General features: G+C 54.1%; 1 protein-coding gene across 1 annotated transcript in view; it reads left to right on the forward strand.

Annotated features, from left to right (window-relative positions):
- The window catches only part of LOC138579954 (vomeronasal type-2 receptor 26-like), a 400,387-nt gene that overhangs the window by 17,942 nt on the left and 361,130 nt on the right, over positions 1-21,315 (forward strand). The window contains exon 2 of the mRNA XM_069650179.1: positions 19,410-19,574. Coding sequence (XP_069506280.1) covers positions 19,410-19,574 — 165 coding nt within the window. The remainder of the gene's footprint in view (positions 1-19,409; positions 19,575-21,315) is intronic.

Raw genomic sequence — 21,315 nt, forward strand, 5'->3', positions numbered from 1 at the left:
GCACCTGCCAGCAGGCCCCCACCCATGTCCAACTCATGTTCCCCACCACCCCCACCCCCCAGCACTGTGGGGCACCTGCCAGCAGGCCCCCACCCATGTGCAACTCATGTTCCCCAGCCAACATGTCATCACAATCTAGATCCCTGGTCCCTATGGTCAGCCTCCAAATGCAAAACACCCACCCGAGTATTGCATCCACCCACTCATAATTTGCAATTACATCACAGAACACCAATTGCAAGTTCCGAAACAAACACATTTCCCTCACATACACCCAATGGGTGTCAGTGAATCTCAAAACACATATCATGAAATGCATGAAACCAATGAGATACCACACATTGAAGTTCACCAAAAAAAATATGTATTAAAGGAAACATAAATAGAATAAAAAATGAAGAAACAGAAACGTGAATGTACAAAAATGAAAAGAAGCATGTCCGTTAAAAAAAGCAAAACCAAAAATAAAATTCCAAAGTAATGTTGTCCAAAGTCAATGTCCACAAAACAAAATCCAATGGGAAATAAAAAAGAAAGCCATTGCTCCATGGTTAAAAAGTGAAAAAAAAATACAATCCAACTGTGAACTATGTACATGGGAACAAGCCAGGGCCCATTATCCCAACAAAATAAAGGAAACCTATCTAACTACACTAACTAATAAAATAAACTATATACAAAAATGTGGCCAATGTCCGAAAGGTCCAAATAAAATAAAAACAAAAATGAAACCTAACACTACCTACATAACTATGTACAAGGGCAGCGGGCTAGTTTCACGGCTCACTTGTGGATGTCCCGAGCCAGGGCATCATCGAACTCCTCCTCAATGTCCCGGAGGCGGTCCTCCTCCATGGCCCCGAGGGTCCGCAGGGCCGTCGACGTCTCCACCTCCAAACCCCTGCGGATTGCCTCGAGGCACTCGGCCCGCCTCAGGGCCTCCGCATGGAGTTCTCCGCCCTGACCATTGTGAGCCGTGCCTCTTCCGCCCGCTGCCGCTCCGCATCTATGGCGTGGCCCAACCGCTGCCACACGGAAGACACTCTCTGTCCTGGGTCCTCCTGCCCTCCGGCCGATGCCTGCCCCTCCGATGTTGAAAGCCCCGAGCCTTCATGGCTCCCACCACGTTGCTGCTGCTGCTGTGCCTCTGCCCGTGCACTGCCTCCTGCTGTCTGCACATCCTCCGCCGGCTAGGGTGCAGTCGTTGATGTGGCCACCCCTGCTGGACGTCCGTCTCCCGACTGTGGCAGGGATGCCTCCTCCACCAGCCTGGCCGCACCGTCAGAGGCAGCTCCACAGGGCACCCAGGTGACTGATGGGTGGGAAGATGGCACAGAGGACGACTGGCGCGTAGGGGGTCCAGTTGAGGAGGGGGTCGGAGCAAGCCCCATCAGACGGAGGAATCCGGCCTGGGTGACCTGTCCCAGCAGGCTGACGTGGTCAACGAGCCATTAGAGATGACTTGCAGTCTCTTTATGAAAAGACTGCAGGTCACCTCGCATGGCCCGTTGACGCAGCGCCACACCAGCCAGGACAGGCTCAACCCGGACCTGGATAGCCACGTCCGCAGGCAGAGGAAGGCCAGTTGACGTGAGCTCATCCCCTGCCTGAAAACGGGTCTGGACGTAGGCATCCCTGCTGGTGCAAGATGATGCAGGGACAGGATCAGGGACAGGATTGCACACAGGCACCTCCGCGGCGGCCTGTGCTGCCTCCTGTCCCTGGTCCTGCACTGCACCACTAGCACCAGTGGGATCCCCACCTCCAGACCCCGTCTCTGGTGCTTACACAGCCTCCTCCTCCACCAAACCCCCCACCAACCTGGATGACTCCGTGCCATCTCCCCCTGTTGGGCCCTGTGGGGTCCCAGCTGCCCCTTCTGCTGCCGAGGAGTCCAACTCCAACCTCCGCTTCTTGGACCTCCCCCCGGCAGCTGCGGCCTGGGACGCGGCACCGGACTCCTCACTCCCCGACGAGATGACAACATGGGAGGGGAGCCGGGCCTTGCGTCTCCGGCTGGCGGTGGGATCCCCGCCGCTGTGCTCCACAGCACCTTCTCCGCCCTCTTCATCAGTTGACGCTGCAGACAAGGAGAAAGAAAACACAGGCATCAGGGCACTGTACAATGGACACATACACACATGACAGTTGTACATGAGTGGCATTGGCAAACCTCAGACATGTCATCACAATCCCCAACACACATGTCATTACAACTCGCACACATGAGCCATACCACAGCCATATCGCAACTGCCACCACCATCCATACACATACAACAGCATGAGCAGCCAAAGGTGAGCCAGACATCACATGCAACACAGGAAGTGCACCACACATGTACACACACCACCACACTTGCATGCATGTGTACACCTCTGCCAAGTGTCGCACTGTTCAGACGGGCATCCATGTCACATCTGCCAATCAGGCTTCCACATCCCGCTGTCACATGCATCCATGTTGCATCACTGTTGCACCCTTGTCAAATACACACACATGCACATGTACACAGTGCTGATACATGCAGCCGAAAACAACATACATGCGTGACATCACGGACATGTCTACTTACATACACATTCATCCAAACGTGTGCCCACACAACTGCATTTGGCATGCAAGCCTACACACACAAGCACCATCCATGTCTCACACATTACAGCCATCGCATGTGTCAGCCCCACGGCCCTGTACACCCCCACCCATACTCGACCCCATACAAACCGATGTGCAACCTGCACACTACTGAATAATCACCACACGCACTGCTCACAATCAGGATGCATGTACACTCACCGCTCGACTCCAGACGGGTCTGCTTCTCAAGGACCTGGACGTGGAGCGCTGGGGATATGCGTTCCAGGACCCTCATCTGTTCTTCCGACAAGTGGCCCCGGCGCCCCTTGGCATCCGCTGCCTTCAAGAGGCGCCGGGCCTTGTTCAGGGTCCTCGACCTGAAGTCCTCCAGCGCTTCTTGACATGTTGTAAGTCGCGGACTGCCACCCCCTCCGCGTTGATGGCAGTCACGATGTCAGTCCAGATCCGAGTCCGTCCTTCCTTGTCGGCGCGGGAACTTCCGAAGAGGGCATCATACTGCCCCAGGACTTGCTCCACCAGGACACCAACTTCGGTGGCACTGAAGTTGGTACCCCTGTGCCTCTGTGGCCGGGGGTTGTCAGTGGTCCCAGATGGTGTTTGCCCCGACATGACAACCCCAGAGGTAGGAGTGGGTGGGCAACTGGGTCCTGGGGCTGGGCTGTGGAGCGATGGAATCCCAGTCGGGAGTCTTCGGTTCCAGCAGGGGTGGTCACAGCAACAGCACCTCTGGCTGATGTGCAGGCAGCAAATGGCAGGGCACATGGGCAGCAGGCAGTCAGGCAGCAGCAGATGGCAGGTGGGAGCGTGCTCGGGGCTCTGGGGGGCAGTAGTTCGGCCTTCTGGGCAGGAGCGTGGTCTTCCGTGTGCTTACGCGTGGCCAGCTTGATACGGAGTGATTTGGCACGTGAAAAATCTGCACGTCAGCGTGTAATTCGAGGAAAGGCCCTTAGCGCGTAAGCGCGTCTGCACGCATACGCATTTTTATTGGACAGAAGGCCCCTCAAGCGCAGGCGCCCCTGTGACGTGACGCGTACAGATGTGCATGGGCATTTCAGCGCGCGTGAAAAACTGCATGTCCGCATGTAATACGAGGAAAGGGCCCATGCGCGTAAGCGCGCGTGGAAACTGCACGTCCGCGTGTAATACGAGGAAAGGGCCCATGCGCGTAAGTGACGTGACGCACGCGTGCATTTCCCTCAGCACGGGTTAAATGTGAGCGGGCCCAGCAGTTCGCTGTACGTGCCTTTCGTGGAAACCGACGTGTGTTGCTGCTTCCTGTTGTTTCGCGCGCCATCACAACTTCACAGCTATCAAGGACGTATCTCTTCTTTTGGCGGGGGTATTGGCTACGCGTGTTTTTCTGCATCGCGCTAGTCAGACGGTGAGTCGCACATGCTCTTTTTCCCACTGCGGGTGCCCCTGTGTATCGCACCCATTTTCGATGTCATAGTAGCCTGCGTGTCCCACGCGTACGCGTTATTCGTGTTACTGGGTGCCACCGCGTACTGCGGGAGGTTGAATCCACGCACGTAGGCTGCAGGGTTGCGTGCACGGTTCTACTGCAGTTTTGGGGTGCCTGAGTGTTGCGTGACTAGTCACCACATCACCGGGGTCACATACAGCCTTGCAGGTGCAGGGGGGCTGTTAACATCTTGCTTCCCACCCCCTTCACCCCAATTGCCCAGGTCAATTGTGGTGTACACCTCCCATTGGCACCACTCCATCTGTGTCAGCACTACTACATCTGTGCCATGGTTGGGAGGCCACCAAAGGTGAGGGGCGCCTCATCTGGGCGTACTCCTCGTGGCGGGCGTGGTCGGGGATGTGGCCGTGGTGACCAGGGAGTAGGGGGACTCCAGGGTGTCCAGGGCAGCCACAGAGGGGGAAGAGGCAGGGGTGCGCCACTTGAGCACAATGTTGTGCCATGTGTCGGTGCAGCCATGCCACCACCCCCTGTGGTTCCGGGGGATGCAGCTCCCATATGACCCGGCAGTCCGTTCCATCGACTGCCACGGGCCCAAGGGTAGTGGTAGCTGCAGGTGCAGCTGTGGACACCGCCACCCAGGCTCAGGGTCTGCCAGCGCAGGCTGCGTTGGCACTTGAAGAACCCTTGGTAGATCTCCAACAGGCCAGGGGGGAAACCATAGGGGCAGGCCGGGCTGCTCAGACCAAGACACGTGTCCCTGGGACAGTCATGTCATCTGCTGCCCCGAGCAGCCGGGTGTTGGCAAGTGCAGGGGCTGTCATGATCTCTGCTTCCAAAAGGTCAGGGTTTTCCCAACTCCCTTGGAAGCAGATCCATAACCCAGGTTCCGAGTGCCAACCAGTCCCAATTGGGACCTTTTGGACCCAGTCCTGGCGCCAGTGGCACCAGGCTCATAAATATGCCCAGTCCCAGCGCTGGAAGCGACGGGCTCATAATGCTTGGGTGGACTTACCTGCAGCAGACCATGCTGCTTACTTGCCTGCCAGTTGAGCCTCTGATCCTCTTCTGTTTGGAACTACTTTTCCTGTTGGGTGGGGCAGGAGCCACTCCCTAGATTCAGAACACTGGAACTCTTCTGGAAAGCAGGAACTCTTTTCTTACCTAGGCGTGGCTGTGGAAGGAGACACCTAAGCACTACAGGAGGCTATTTAAACCACACCCGATGGATGAATCTTGCTTTGCGTTATTCTGCATCCTCTGCAGCAGAACGCTCATCGTGTCTTCTGCATCTGATCCTGGGCCTAAGGAAAAAGGCTTACCATCCTGAATCCAGTCTTCAGCAACACCTATAAAGACAAGAAAGAACAGGTTAGCATTACGGTCTTCAGTGACAGCTCTTCACTTACCTGGTCCATCGGCTGTCACCAACGCCTCGCGCTGCATTCCGGCATCCGAAAGACAAAGGCTTACCTACTCTTCGTGCGCTCCGGAGGTCTTCACACTGCATTCCGGCATCTGAAAGACAAAAGCTTACCAACTCTTCGCACGCTCCGGAGGCCTTCGGCGCTGCATCCCGCATCTGAAAGACAAAACAAGGTGCGTTTAAAGACATTGGGGAACTTTAATACTCACGTGCCATTACTCCTTTCCACATCTAACCCAGTGGGTATTCCGGCACCCTGCAGCCGCTCCGAACTTGTACCTGCAAAATAAAAAGACAGTTAGAGCGCATCGTGAAGCAGGCAACAAGCGCTTACTTACGTGCTTCCAGGCGCTTCTATTCATCACACGGGCTCCATCTTCAACTCACTTCAGCCCGTCATCCGCCATCGCCGGAACCCTGCAAAACAAGAGACATCATTACTAAAGACTTTAAAGACATTAGAATTACTCGAAACTTACCGTTCGTGCAGTAAACGACGGACAGCAGTCCTCTGAAGTCAAGAGGCCTGCTCCCCTTATCCAGTGAAGAAACTGGTTACAGCACCCTGCCCCGAGGCAGATGGAGAGCACGGCGTTCACTTACCTAAGGTGAGAGCGTTAACCTTTGGGGTTCTACAGGAGAAGAGAAAGGGAAGAAGAGAGAGACATTCAATAACCCAGTTCCTTAATCCCATATTTTCTATCTGCAGACATCTTACCCTTCGAGTCAGACATACAGTGCACAGAGGTCCAGCCCAAAGAGCCAGCCGTGTGTTACACATCACCTTTGAAGATACGGTATACGCCCAGTCAAGACCGGCGCCTCCACGGGAATCAGGTGAGCGTTACAGGGGCAGATGCACCCAACAGCACCCCGGTTGTGAGTCTGCCAACCAGGACCGTTGCGGTCAATGACCCTGCCACAGCTGATGTTGCTGCGCAGGGTCCATTAGTGGGCACCCAGCTGCCACTGACACAAGTCAGGCCTTTGGTCATCCCTCCACCTGCCACTCCCTTGGCTCAATCCACCAAACCCACTGGCCATACTGGTCAGGGCGGCATTAGCCAGCCAGGGTCTGCGCCACAGTCCAAGAGGAGGAAGGTTGCACCTGCAGCACAGGCTTGGACCCCACACACAGCCACGACCTCCTGCACGTCGAGGAAGAAGCCTTTCTGTAAGCAGGAACTGGACTTCCTCGTGGACTACGTGCGGGGCCACAGCTGTGACATGCTAGTGGGTGCCAATAGTCAGACTACGGCTGCCCAACGTGACACCCACTGGAAGCATGTTGCGGAACATGTCAGTTCATTCGGCCATGAGGTGCGCACGGCGCAGGAGTGCAAAAAGCGTTGGAATAACATCAAGCGCAGCACTAAGGCCAAGCGTGCCTCAAATTACAACTTGACTCTGGTGACTGGCGGTGGGCCTGCACCAGAGGAGGAAGAACTCACTCTGCATGAGGCTCTCGTTGCAGAGTTCATACCACCTGAATTGGTCGAAGGAGTGGGAGAGAAGCTGGACTTTGATGCCCAGTCCAGTGAGTGTTGATGCGTGTTTGTTGAGGACGTGTGTGTTTCACTTGTGGGATGTGTTGTGCATGATTGCTGCTACATGTGACGTGTACATGGTTCTGATGTGTAAGTAATGCAATGCTACCGTCATGCATGTCTCCTCTGCCTGCATGCGGGACTCCATGTAGGCATGCTCCCTTGCCCCTCCTCCGCCACTCTGCACCCCAGTTCCACCTTTGCACTGGTCTGCTTCAATCTTGCCAATGTGTACTTTCTTGTTCATGTGTCCTGTGTAGATGCTAACTTCCAGTGTAGAATCTGCCAGACATATGCCGTGTGCTACAGCCTTAGTACTCGATGCAGGGTATCTCACTTGTACTGTGCATGGGTCAGATGTCCCGCAGGGACATGAGTGCCCATTCATGCTCCATGTGCATTGCACGCATGCCCCTATGTGTCCTTGACTGGATGATCACTGTAATATAAGTCCTTGGTTACATACATTGCCTGCCATCTCATCAGCCTTCCCATGTCAACTGTGGCTCAGTCCTGCGTTGCACACATGTTTAGGCTCTGACAATCTGTGTGGCTCACAGGCCTCAGCCTGTTCAATGGCCAATGACTCTGTCCAACTCTTGTTGTGTCTTCTTCACACGTGGGCGGCCTCCGGAGTTTCCATCATGTGTCCTGCCCACTGTCCCAGCATCATTTGCAGTGTTGTAATTTGAATCACATTAAGCTGTTGATGCCAGTCAACACTGCCTGTCAATACACAGGTGTATGGTCAGCCTTTTGATACCATGCTAGGCATCCCTGCTTTGGTACTGGGGTGAAGGGGTGCTTGGCTTCTAGACATGGTACACATTGAATGCACAATGCACGTGATGTCTGAATTTGACATTGCACTGCCTTCACATTTCCTGGCACACACCATGTAGTGCTTGTACATGTAGGTAGTGAGTGGCGTACACATTTTCTGCACTGCATAGACCCACTTCCATGGAAACTGCCACCTTTCAACAGGTCTGATCACAGAAACTATTCAAAGTTTACCCAGCATGCATGCCAGGTCATATGTTGTGTGTCACATGTCTGCCGGATGCCTTTGCTGTCGGTGTGTGTGTGTGTCGTGTGCTTCTGACATGTGTATTGACCTTTTACTCTCTATTTTTCAGGTGATGACGCAATGGAGGCAGAGGATGGTGTTGTCATGCCAGACACAGGGTTGGTAACACCACATCAACCCAGCACTAGTGGGGGTTGTGGGGTGGTAGGCCACGAAAACCCCCAAGTGCTGCAGTCCATCTTGTCTCTGGCTGCCTATGAGTCCAGCCTTGATGACGACTCTGACGTCCATGTTGAGTTGGATGAGCATCAAGTCCTTGTGTCAGGGGTGAGTGATTCTGATGTGGACACTCCTCTGTCTGCGACACCTGCACTGAGGGATCAGACAGTCTTGGTTCCTCTGCCCGTGGTGGATCGGGACGCAGGGTCACCCGCCACACCAGTCACTGATGTGCCTGGGACATCACGTCGACGGGGGCATGTAGTGGTGCAGCCGCAGGCGGTGCCAACACAGCGAGGACCCCCGGTCCTTGGGTCCCGCAGGGGTCAAGCCAGGCAACGCGGTCGCCGCGCGCAACCGCTGTATACTGAGTGGGAGCAAGACATGACTGCCAATTCCGAATGGCAGGGGGCAGCAATGGAGAACATCGCTGAGAGCCTGGAGCGTGTGGCCCGATCTGTGCTCCCCACTGCTAGGCAGGTGCTTCTCCAGCAGCAGGTGGCACGGTCCACGGCCCGCTCGCTCAGGCTGGGCATGGCGGCCTCAGACAGGGCACGCCAGGCTGAAATGTCGTCTCTGCGTCAAGCAATTGCTGCTCACGCAGAGGCGCACATGGATGCCCTGAGGGAGGAGTATACTTCCCTCAGATCCACTCTGGGTGTCCTTATGATGTCCCAGAGGCAGCAGGCAGAGGAGAGGTTTGCACAGCTTGAGCGAACCATCTCGGCTGAGCTACAGGCTTGCCGGGAGGTGCAGCGGTTGTCCAGCCAGGCCTTGCAGGAGGAACTCCGTGTTACACGTGCTACCTTGCAAGAGGAAGCACGTGTATCACGGGAGGTTCTGCATGCAGACCTACATCACATCGCCACACAGAACCAGGCTCACCCGTCCGGCAGACTTGCTGCCGACGAGGGGCAAGCTGTGGCTAGGCGTGGCCAAGCTACTGTGCCATGTCCTCCTTTCCAGGATGAGCCAGACTCGGACGACCATCTGTCTCCCACATAGGTCGTGCTGTGCAGGCGTTGAGCCCATGGAGGATTTTTTTTTTGGCTCAGCATCATCGCATGTGGATGTTGAGCAGCACCCTGTACCTCCCCCCTACTGGGTGCCTCCCCTCCCCCCCGGGTCGTATGTGGCCATTTTTGATTTTTCTTTTAGTTTAGTTAGTTAAGTTTCTGTTTGATAGTTAGTTTAAATAGGTAATGTAGGTTTTCCATAGTTAGTGTACTTAGTTAATAGTTGATTTAGTTTAAAATTGCTAGTCTATTATGCTTTCATGTGACGGTGCAGTGCTTTGTGGCTTTTGAAGGCATCCACTGTCTTTTCCAGCTGGGCCCTTCATGGTTGTCTTGTGTATGTGTTTGCTGCTTGGGTTCCTTGACTCACATATGCCACTCCTGCCTCCCTTATCCATGGGCTCGCAAGGATGGTTCGGTGTTACAACATTTTACACAAGGGCTTTGGACTGTCATATCTGTAGCATGTCTGGTGCTGTGTGACTTGTGTTCACACCACCCCTAGTGGGGATGATTTAGGTGTCATTGTCCACTGTTCAGCTTTTGCTAGATGGGGTGTGTCATGATTAATGTGGACATTGTTTGCTATGCATTGTGTAGTATGTTTCATATCTTTCCTGTACATGTGCTTGTTGCAATTCATGCTGTAGATAGTGTTCCACACTTTTTTTAGGTGAAAGACGGACTGATGGTGTGATTTGTGATGTGACTCTCTGACATGGTCAAGTAATGAGATGCCTGATGAGACACACACAGATGACTTTGAAGCATTAATCATGTGTTTCATGCCCTTTCTGCAGGGGGATGAGCCTCCAGAGCACCTTTCCCAGCAGACATGGCCCATTGGACGACGGAATTCTGGACTCGTTTGTTGGTGCCCACATGCACATGTGTGCACAAGCAGAGGCACAGTGATTGCAGACCCACATCCTAGAACTGCTGACATGTTCCAAGGAACTCCAGGCAAGGTGAGCATCACAGGGGGGCCACGACACAGCAAAGCTTGCACCAGGCGAGTTGCACATGCAGGCTTAGTCACAGCACTGAGGGTGAGCTTAGACGAATATTGGTGTTGAAGCACACAATGCAGCTCAGATGTGTTTGTGGACTGATGGCTGTTGATAGTAGGGTTGTCTGGGACACATGCAGGGGCAGTGGCACATACCCTCCGGTACACCAAGGTCCATTGAGGCACTTGTATCAACCATGTAGCCTTCCGAGACATGGAAAGGGGCAGCTCACAGGGACATACTCGGGTGCAGTGCATGTCTTTTCCACGTACTTCATGATAAATGCACTGCCAGCTTTGTTTCGGTCATGGTGGTACGCAACTTGCTCTGTAGTCATAGCTTGCTATATGGGTCTGTCTGCTTAGCCAGGGAACATTGCATGTTGTGTGAATTGTGACACATTGGTGTTCCATTTGCCACGCACCCACCAGCGGCTGCCTTACTGCATTGACTGTGATTGACCCGTCACAGGGGTGATGTTATATATGGGTACGAAGCATCAACCACAGATTGTCTGTTTGTAGAGTAGTTTGTTGCTATGGGGCATGTTTGGTGTTGTGTTTTTGTTTAATTGGCACGTACAGGTTGTTGACTGTGGCTCTCTTTGCAGCATTGCAGTGCTCCTGTAACCGGACCTGAGAGTGCGCAGGCATGAGGCCAGCACTCAAAACCAGAGCTAAGTGTCTTGTTGTTTTTCTTACGAACTGCTCTGCATAGGCTTGCTGGGGAGTGTACTGATGCATGGATGTATGTGTGGTTCAATTTGGTATGTTTTTTTCTCCCTAATCACCCGTGATCCTATGCAATTTTGAAACCTGTACCCTCTACCCGGTGTTCCTGCTTCCCGTGCCTATCCAACCAACGTTCCCTGACCCTCTTTCCCCACTGGGGTTGCGGATGCCTGTGTAAACCCCGAACTTGCAGGCGCCAAAACCCTAGAGGGGGTGGTTGGTTCGTACTACTCCTGAGCCTGGACTACAGAAGGCCATGACAATGATGTCCAAGTTTATTTGGATTGTGTATGTGTTCATGCAGGTTGTACATTTTCGTGCATTCCCTAGTTTCATGTGTCATTCCTCCTCCCCTCTCCTGCCACTCATTCCAGTCATCCAGTGTGTCAACACCTGTCCCGACTGCATATCCCTGAACCTCATTCCCCACCAGGGTCTCAGGGGCCTGTGTGAGTTTGACCTTGCAGGCACCCAGGACATGGTGGGGGTGGTTGTTTCGTGACACTCCCGCGCCTGTACAGGGGACCTGTGACAGTACACATCCATTCATGGTGCATCATCCTATGTCATGTACCACACATGTCTCACATCCTGTCGTGACATTGTTTTGCTGTGCTACCTTGGTTGTTGCATCATTGTGGTAGTACTTGGCCTTTGTGAGGTACTGCTACGTCAAGTCATCTACTGGAGGGTGTTCGGGTTCGTTTTTATGCCTTGGATTTTGTGATTTGGGAAATGAGTGTGGATTCTGAGGGTTCAGGCATCTTTTTACACACAAGGTGGGAGATGGTGACGAAGGGTAAAGGTGATCCTGTGGCCAGGTGGAATTGAGGTTTGGAGGCTCCATGACCCAGGTGCAGTTCTTCAGTGGGTCATGGTCATTTGTGAGGGGGGGGTTGTTGTTGATAGTTGCCTGGCCCTGCAATATGATGGGAACTCTGACATAGTAATGGTGGTATCCTATGTACATGTTGTGTTCTGCTGATCAATGCCTGTTCATGTGTTGTGTTTTCCTTTCAGGTGCGAGGGGATAGATGTGGTTTGACATGCTGGGGTGTACACATGGTGGATGTTCACATGTGATGTGTAGGGAACACTGATGGTCACTTGAGTGCACATGCATATGTGGAGTGCATGTCCTTGCAGAACCACACACTTGCACTCTGATGCACTACATGTACTCCCACCCTTGCATATCCACGTGTACACGGTTTGCCTTCTGGTGCCCACTGTGTCCCGGCAGCATATGTTCTGTGACCGATCATGGATCCAGTACATGCCTAATTTGATGTTTGACGTGGTCTGTCACTTAGATGTGATGCTCAGGGTGTGCATCACACACAATGGCTGTTCACTGTGCTGTGCGCTGAGCAGTGTGATGCAGGAGTAGGACACTGCACACATGAGCTGCAGTGTTGATTTTGCAATGCATAATGTGCATGTAGATAGGCATTCATTGTGATGTTACGTCTACGACTGTTGTAATGCATTTGGAAATGACTTATTTTGGGTGGGATATTTTGTTGGTCTGTCATTTCATCTGATTCCGGGTCAGGCAGCAGTGTCCGATGCCACTGTACATTTAGGACATGGCAATGTGTACCTTATCAGTGATGCAACATGGATGCATGTGACAGCGGTATGTGGAAGCCTGATTGGCAGATGTGACATGGATGCCCGTCTGAACAGTGCGACACTTGGCAGAGGTGTACACATGCATGCAAGTGTGGTGGTGTGTGTACATGTGTGGTGCACTTCCTGTGTTGCATGTGATGTCTGGCTCACCTTTGGCTGCTCATGCTGTTGTATGTGTATGGATGGTGGTGGCAGTTGCGATATGGCTGTGGTATGGCTCATGTGTGCGAGTTGTAATGACATGTGTGTTGGGGATTGTGATGACATGTCTGAGGTTTGCCAATGCCACTCATGTACAACTGTCATGTGTGTATGTGTCCATTGTACAGTGCCCTGATGCCTGTGTTTTGTTTCTCCCTGTCTGCAGCGTCAACTGATGAAGAGGGCGGAGAAGGTGCTGTGGAGCACAGCGGCGGGGATCCAACCGCCAGCGGGAGACGCAAGGCCCGGCTCCCCTCCCATGTTGTCATCTCATCGGGGAGTGAGGAGTCCGGTGCCGCGTCCCAGGCCGCAGCTGCCGGGGGGAGGTCCAAGAGGCGGAGGTCGGAGTTGGACTCCTCGGCAGCAGAAGGGGCAGCTGGGACCCCACAGGGCCCAACGGGGGAAGATGGCACGGAGTCATCCAGGTTGCTGGGGGGTTTGGTGGAGGAGGAGGCCGTGCAAGCACCAGAGACGGGGACTGGAGGTGGGGATCCCACTGGTGCTAGTGGTGCAGTGCAGGACCAGGGACAGGAGGCAGCACAGGCCGCCACGGAGGTGCCTGTGTGCAATCCTGTCCCTGATCATGTCCCTGCATCATCTTGCACCAGCAGGGATGCCTACGTCCAGACTCATTTTCAGGCAGGGGATGAGCTCACGTCAACTGGCCTTCCTCTGCCTGCGGACGTGGCTATCCAGGTCCGGGTTGAGCCTGTCCTGGCTGGTGTGGCGTTGCGTCAACGGGCCATGCGAGGTGACCTGCAGTCTTTTCATGAAGAGACTGCACGTCATCTCGAATGGCTCGTTGACCACGTCAGCCTGCTGGGACAGGTCACCCAGGCCGGATTCCTCCATCTGATGGGGCTTGCTCCGACCCCCTCCTCAACTGGACCCCCTACACGCCAGTCGTCCTCTGTGCCATCTTCCCACCCATCAGTTACCTGGGTGCCCTGTGGAGCTGCCTCTGACGGTGCGGCCAGGGTGGTGGAGGAGGCATCCCTGCCACAGTCGGGAGTCGGACGTCCAGCAGGGGTGGCCACATCTACGACTGCACCCCAGCCGGAGGAGGATGTGCAGGCAGCAGGAGGCAGTGCACGGGCAGAGGCACAGCAGCAGCAGCAACGTGGTGGGAGCCATGAAGGCTCGGGGCCTTCAACATCGGAGGGGCAGGCATCGGCCGGAGGGCAGGAGGACCCAGGACAGAAAGTGTCTTCCGTGTGGCAGCGGTTGGGCCACGCCATAGATGCGGAGCGGCAGCGGGCGGAAGAGGCACGGCTCACAATGGTTAGGGCGGAGAACTCCATGCGGAGGGCCCTGAGGCGGGCCGAGTGCCTCGAGGCAATCCGCAGGGGTTTGAAGGTGGAGACGTCGACGGCCCTACAGACCCTCGGGGCCATGGAGGAGGACCGCCTCCGGGGCATTGAGGAGGAGTTCGATGATGCCCTGGCCCTGGACATCCACAAGTGAACCGTGAAACTAGCCCGCTGCCCTTGTACATAGTTATGTAGGTAGTGTTAGGTTTCATTTTTGTTTTTATTTTATTTGGACCTTTCGGACATTGGCCACATTTTTGTATATAGTTTATTTTATTAGTTAGTGTAGTTAGATAGGTTTCCTTTATTTTGTTGGGATAATGGACCCTGGCTTGTTCCCATGTACGTAGTTCACAGTTGGATTGTATTTTTTTTTCACTTTTTAACCATGGAGCAATGGCTTTCTTTTTTATTTCCCATTGGATTTTGTTTTATGGACATTGACTTTGGACAACATTACTTTGGAATTTTATTTTTGGTTTTGCTTTTTTTAACAGACATGCTTCTTTTCATTTTTGTACATTCACGTTTCTGTTTCTTCATATTTTATTCAATTTATGTTTCCTTTAATATATATTTTTTTTGGTGAACTTCAATGTGTGGTATCTCATTGGTTTCATGCATTTCATGATATGTGTTTTGAGATTCACTGACACCCATTGGGTGTATGTGAGGGAAATGTGTTTGTTTCGGAACTTGCAATTGGTGTTCTGTGATGTAATTGCAAATTATGAGTGGGTGGATGCAATACTCGGGTGGGTGTTTTGCATTTGGAGGCTGACCATAGGGACCAGGGATCTAGATTGTGATGACATGTTGGCTGGGGAACATGAGTTGCACATGGGTGGGGGCCTGCTGGCAGGTGCCCCACAGTGCTGGGGGGTGGGGGTGGTGGGGAACATGAGTTGGACATGGATGGGGGCCTGCTGGCAGGTGCCCCACGGTGCTGGGGGGTGGGGGTGGTGGGGAACATGAGTTGGACATGGGTGGGGGCCTGCTGGCAGGTGCCCCACAGTGCTGGCGGGTGGGGGTGCTGGGAGACATGGGTGGGGGCCTGGTGGAGGCTGCCCCTGCACTGCTGGGGGGTGGGGGTGCTGGGAGACATGGGTGGGGGCCTGGTGGTGGGTGCACCTGCACTGCTGGGGGGTGCGGGGGTGGTAGACATGGGTGGGGGCCTGGTGGAGGCTGCCCCTGGTGGCTGGGGGGTGGGGGTGGGGGTGCTGGGAGACATGGATGGGGGCCTGGTGGAGGCTGCCCCTGCACTGCTGGGGGGTGGGGGTGGTGGGAGACATGGGTGGGGGCCTGGTGGAGGCTGCCCCTGGTGGTTGGGGGGTGGGGGTAGTGGGAGACATGGGTGGGGGCCTGGTGGAGGCTGCCCCTGGTGGCTGGGGGGTGGGGGTGGTGGGAGACATGGGTGGGGGCCTGGTGGAGGCTGCCCTTGTGACTGGGGGGTGGGGGTGGTGGGAGACATGGGTGGGGGCCTGGTGGAGTCTGCCCCTGCACTGTTGGGGGGTGGGGGTGGTGGGAGACAGGGGTGGGGGCCTGGTGGTGGGTGCCCCTGGTGGCTGGGGGGTGGGGGTGGTGGGAGACATGGGTGGGGGCCTGGTAGAGGCTGCTTCTGCACTGCTGGGGGGTGGGGGTGGTGGGAGACATGGGTGGGTGCCTGGTGGAGGCTGCCCCTGGTGGCTGGGGGGTGGGGGTGGTGGGGAACATGAGTTGGACATGGGTGGGGGCCTGGTGGAGGCTGCCCCTGGTGGCTGGGGGGTGGGGGTGGTGTGAGACATGGGTGGGGGCCTGGTGGAGGCTGCCCCTGCACTGCTGGGGGGTGGGGGTGGTGGGAGACATGGGTGGGGGCCTGGTGGAGGCTGCCCCTGGTGGCTGGGGGTGGTGGGGAACATGAGTTGGAAATGGGTGGGGGCCTGCTGGCAGGTGCCCCACAGTGCTGGGGGGTAGGGGTGGTGGGAGACATGGGTGGGGGCCTGGTGGAGGCTGCCCCTGCACTGCTGGGGGGTGGGGGTGCTGGGAGACATGGGTGGGGGCCTGGTGGAGGCTGCCCCTGGTGGCTGGGGGGTGGGGGTGATGGGAGACATGGGTGGGGGCCTGGTGGAGGCTGCCCCTGCACTGCTGGGGGGTGGGGTGGTGGGAGACATGGGTGGGGGCCTGGTGGTGGGTGCCCCTGGTGGCTGGGGGGTGGGGGTGGTGGGAGACATGGGTGGGGGCCTGGTGGAGGCTGCCCCTGCACTGCTGGGGGGTGGGGGTGGTGGGAGACATGGGTGGGGGCCTGGTGGAGGGTGCCCCTGGTGGCTGGGGGTGCAGGGGGACATGCGTTGGTGGGCAGTAATGCAAGTTGACATGTGGGTTGGCTGGGGGGGCATGGCCATGGTGGATGGGGTGCCTCCATGACATGTGCTGGGTAGGCGCCTGTGGTGTGAGCCACCTGCAGGGGCTGTGGAGGGTGTAGAGGGAACACCTGGGAGGACCCACACGTGCAATTCACGTGTGCTGCTCCCCGCGCACCCCTGTAATACACGTACCCTGATGATATCGCGTGTGGAACTTCCCGCGCACCCCTGTAATACACGTACCCTGATGGAATTGCGTGTGGAACTTCCCGCGCACCCCTGGAATACACGTACCCTGCTGATGTTGCGTGGGATACTTCCCCCGCACCCAGAAATACACGTACCCTGATGAGATCGCGTGTGTGACTTCCCGCGCACCCCAGAAATACACGTACCCCGCTCAATCGCGTGTGTAACTTCCCGCGCACCCCCGAAATACACGTACCTCGCTCAATCGCGTGTGTAACTTCCCGCGCACCCCCGAAATACACGTACCCCGCTCAATCGCGTATCTAACTTCCCGCGCACCCCCGAAATACACGTACCCCGCTCAATCGGGTGTGTAACTTCCCGCGCACCCCCGAAATACACGTACCCCGCTCAATAGCGTGTGTAACTTCCCGCGCACCCCAGAAATACACGTACCCCGCTCAATCGCGTGTGTAACTTCCCGCGCACCTCCGAAATACACATACCCTGCTCAATCGCGTATTTAACTTCCCGCGCACCCCCGATATACACGTACCCCGCTCAATCGCGTCTGTAACTTCCCGCGCACCCCCGAAATACACGTACCCCGCTCGATCGCGTGTGTTGCTTCCCGCGCACCCCCGCAATACACGTGCCCCGCTCGCACAGGCCCAATTGCTGTATGTTGCCACTTTTGTGATGCGCTGGGACTCTACCGCCTGCCTTCGTGTGGCGGACGTGTTTCAGCTTGTGCGTGTCTTTGGCTGTACGTGGCTTTGCCCTATTCGATTCCATGAATACGTGTGGTTCGAGTGCGTGTGGGCGTTCCGTCTGCTTCCCTGCAGTACATCCCCAGTTACGCCCTTATTTTCGCGCGTAGTTCCCCATTCCGCGCGTTACGCCCCATGTCCCGCCCACTTTCTGGTGTATGCGCCGAGGTTGTGCGCTTTCACTGTGCACGTCGCGCACGCCTTTCGGGATGTTGCAGTGACTTGTGCGCCATGCACAGGTTTGGCGCACATCCCGAGGTGAACACGCGCAGGGACTTATCGCACGCGTGCGCGTGCGCCTGTTTTTTTCCGCTTGCGCCTGCTTGCGCCTGCTTGCGCGAAGATTTTCGGCGCACGTTTGTTCCATGAATCGGCCCCTTGATGAGGCCATTATTAGTAGGGACCAAGAGAATATCAATTTTACATTGGTTCAACCCAAGCCAGTTATCTGCCATCAATCTCTTAAGATGTTTGAAGATGTATTGTACTCAAGATCTGTTAAATTGGTAGGCCCTCCTAATGTTAAGATGATATGTGTATCATCGGAGTAATTCTGAAAAACTGCACCTAAATCTGTCAGTAGGTAACGTAAGCAATTACTATACATGTTGGATAACAAGCAGGATACATAAGACCCATTGGGGACATCACAAACCACAATCTACGGTTGAGATACAAAGTCCTCAACTTTGACCCTAGATGTTCTGTTGAAGAGAAAGGATGTGAGCCAAGAAGACACTCTAGCTACTTCTCCAATTCGTTGAAACAGAAGAGTGTGGTCTAGGGTTTAGATAGTTGAATGTGGATGACTTGTCCATGACCACGACGAGGACCCTGTCTCCTTGATTGATAATCTCAGAAATAGATCCTTTAATATCTGTCTGAACAAACACAGTGTCTCTGGAAGGATGGAAGCCTGTCTGATGGTCTCCACAAACGGTCTGCTGTATGATTGCATGGCCTGTCTACCTAGCCAAAGACACTGTACCACGCTATGGAGTCAGGTGGATGCAATGCCCAAATTCAGCCCATGGGGAAAACCTCATGGGAGTCATTTTGGGGCATCAAAATAAATGTATGTGAGGGACCCCACATCTGCCTGATGGTGATGTCAGAAATATGCAAGGTATCGATGCAAATGTGCCATATGCAACCTGGAGATGCATTATGCTTGATGCATGGCAGACCATGTCTGTGCACTACCTAAACCCATCATTGTCCAGTACCATGAAAACCATATTGAAAACACAAGCAGCAAAAACTCCCCACATCCATGTAAGTGCCAGATGAGCATTACATCTGCCAATGAGCATTGGCACAAGTGACAGGATAAAATATAATTTTTACATGCCCTAATCCAACTATACCATTGCATGCAAATGTATCCTCGGTTACTGCCTTTCCTAATCAGACTGCTGTGTGTGGACAATGAACACATACCCCATCCATGATGGTGGTTCACTACAATGCTCATTCCACTGAGCAAACCAGAGGTTTAACATGTCAACAACATCCCTGAGAAACCCAAACCCCTTGTCCAAGACATGTCCACACAAGAGGGCATGCTGACCAATGGCAGTATAGTCATACTCCTGCATGGGAACATAGCACGCCCAATGTCTACTGCTCTATGTTCAGCATCCTTCAACGTGTCATGCCCATGATTATACCAGTCTCCATGATGACTAAGTGTGTATTATTGGTCTCTAAAGAGAGTCACAGTTAACCAGGGAGAGGAATCTGTGCCTTGGGCATCTAGGTTTACACAACCTGCCCCTACCATCACAGAGCTGACCGCGCAATCCATCAGCACTCTCCACAGTCTCGGCTCCCGCTGGAGGACCCCTGGCAAGGAAAAGTCTGCTGCCAGTCCCTGCAACAATGCTGCACCCACTAACCAGACTGACAACACCTCAGAAGCTAGAACCTGAACCACTGACATGGCTCTTGCTCTGCTAGCTACACCTTCAACAACCACCAACACTGCTCCTGCTGCACCCGCTTCATCTGTCCACATACACACTGAGACTGCTCCTGTTGTGCCTGCTCCACCTCCTGCCACCACCAGCCAGCAGGCACCTTTTGAGATCAATGAGCCATTGGATGCTCTTCCAGTCATCCCAAGTAAATCATGGCCTGCCACCACCGCGGCACAAATTATGTCCAAACTCCAAGCCCCCGTGGACCCTCCCCCCTTGATTGACCTATTCAGTGGCAGCAGCATCAAGACACCGACATGGAGACTGATGATGAAACTATTGACTCAGTGGATTATGGTGGGCAGGGGGATAGGTACCAGTGCCCTGAAAATGTGCCCCAAAACACTCTTGAAGGAATCTGGAGAAGGCTGGACAGTATTGAGCAGGACCAAGAGCTCATTCAAAATGTGGCAGAGCTGCGCTGCTGCCTCACAGATGCAAAGGTGGTAGACAGATAGATCATTGATTTCATTGTAGAGGCAATAACATCTAGTAGAGAGACAATGCAGGACACAATGATCCTGACACCACAGTACAACTAGGGGCTGGATTCTGCAAGTTCGACCTACATTACCCCCACAGAAGGTTTACTGGCAGGGAACCACTGTAGCATACTGTATAGTTATAAACATTTAATTATGAATTGAAAAGAGCAAAGTCATCATTGAGTTGGTGGTAAATATTTACAATGTAACCATATGTTTTTAAATAAATGTTCCTAATGCATCCATCACTGCCTTCCACATCCCCACTCTGAGGTGGGGTCTGGTCTGCATCATGTAGGGCAGCAACCTGCTTTGGGATGTCCATGTCCTTATCTCAGGGCTTAGGGACATGTCTCCTGCTGTATTTGCTGTGCAACATGGCTCACACTATTTTGCCAACGTTCTATGTTTTGTACATTGTAGCCCCTATGCCTTGTGGAGGCACTGGAACCCCCCCCCCCCTTCAGCAGTGTAAAGACTGGTAGGGGGTGTCTGTACTTCCGCTCTCTATATGGTAGAGGAGAGGCACAGAGGACCCCAGCCAAGATTCTCTATTATTGGTACGTGGTCGAGCAATCAAGGCCTAGCTTCTCAGGAGGTGATGCGGGCTGGTTCTTAAGTACAGTGTAGTCCCCGAACCCCCACAAAGGAATGTCCACACACTGTATTACTGAAAACACAGTCTTTATATAATTAATATTCAAAGGTATGTACACGATCACAATAACGCACTTTGTACTCGGAAGTCAACAATGATAAATATATACAATTCTAAAGTGGTACCACTAATGTTATCGAATCTCATTAAAGTGCATCAACTGTACGGTTAAAATGTCACACAGATTAATAACGAGGAAACCAGCAATAGAGATCTGCAGGACATAAGATGGTTGAAACAATAGACAGAACGCTGATCCCTACCCCTAGACACAGTTTTGTGTGGAGATCCCCCCCACCTGGGCATCCTGTAAATAAAAGATATATAGCACAAGCCCAGACCATATGTTCAATAGTCTCAGTTCCTCCTATTAAGGTTTTTACCCCCCCCCCCAATGTACCTGGTGGAGTAAAGTTCTCTGACGATGCGTCGACCGATCCTTCTTGAGTACCTCCCTTTCAGACGGGAGCCATGGATCGTCGAAAGGTGTCGGGGAACTTGGCGTTCGGTGTTGGGGAATCGACGGCCCTTCTTGAGTGCCCTCCCTTTAAGGCAGGAGTCACGGGTCGTCGAACGTCCGACGGTGAACAGGGTGAACTACGGCAGGAAAGTGGCAGCTTTGTTCCTAGCGGTGCTCGTCGAGGACAGAGCGTTGGTGTCCTGCAAGGAGGAGGCGTGCGGGGCACCTCGATGACGATAGTTCTGGACCGCAAAGAGATGATGAACTGTGGCCCAGCAAGGGC

Source organism: Ambystoma mexicanum, chromosome 3p (assembly GCF_040938575.1).
Source record: "Ambystoma mexicanum isolate Mex_15411 chromosome 3p, UKY_AmexF1_1, whole genome shotgun sequence".
Taxonomy (NCBI): Eukaryota; Metazoa; Chordata; class Amphibia; order Caudata; family Ambystomatidae; genus Ambystoma; species Ambystoma mexicanum.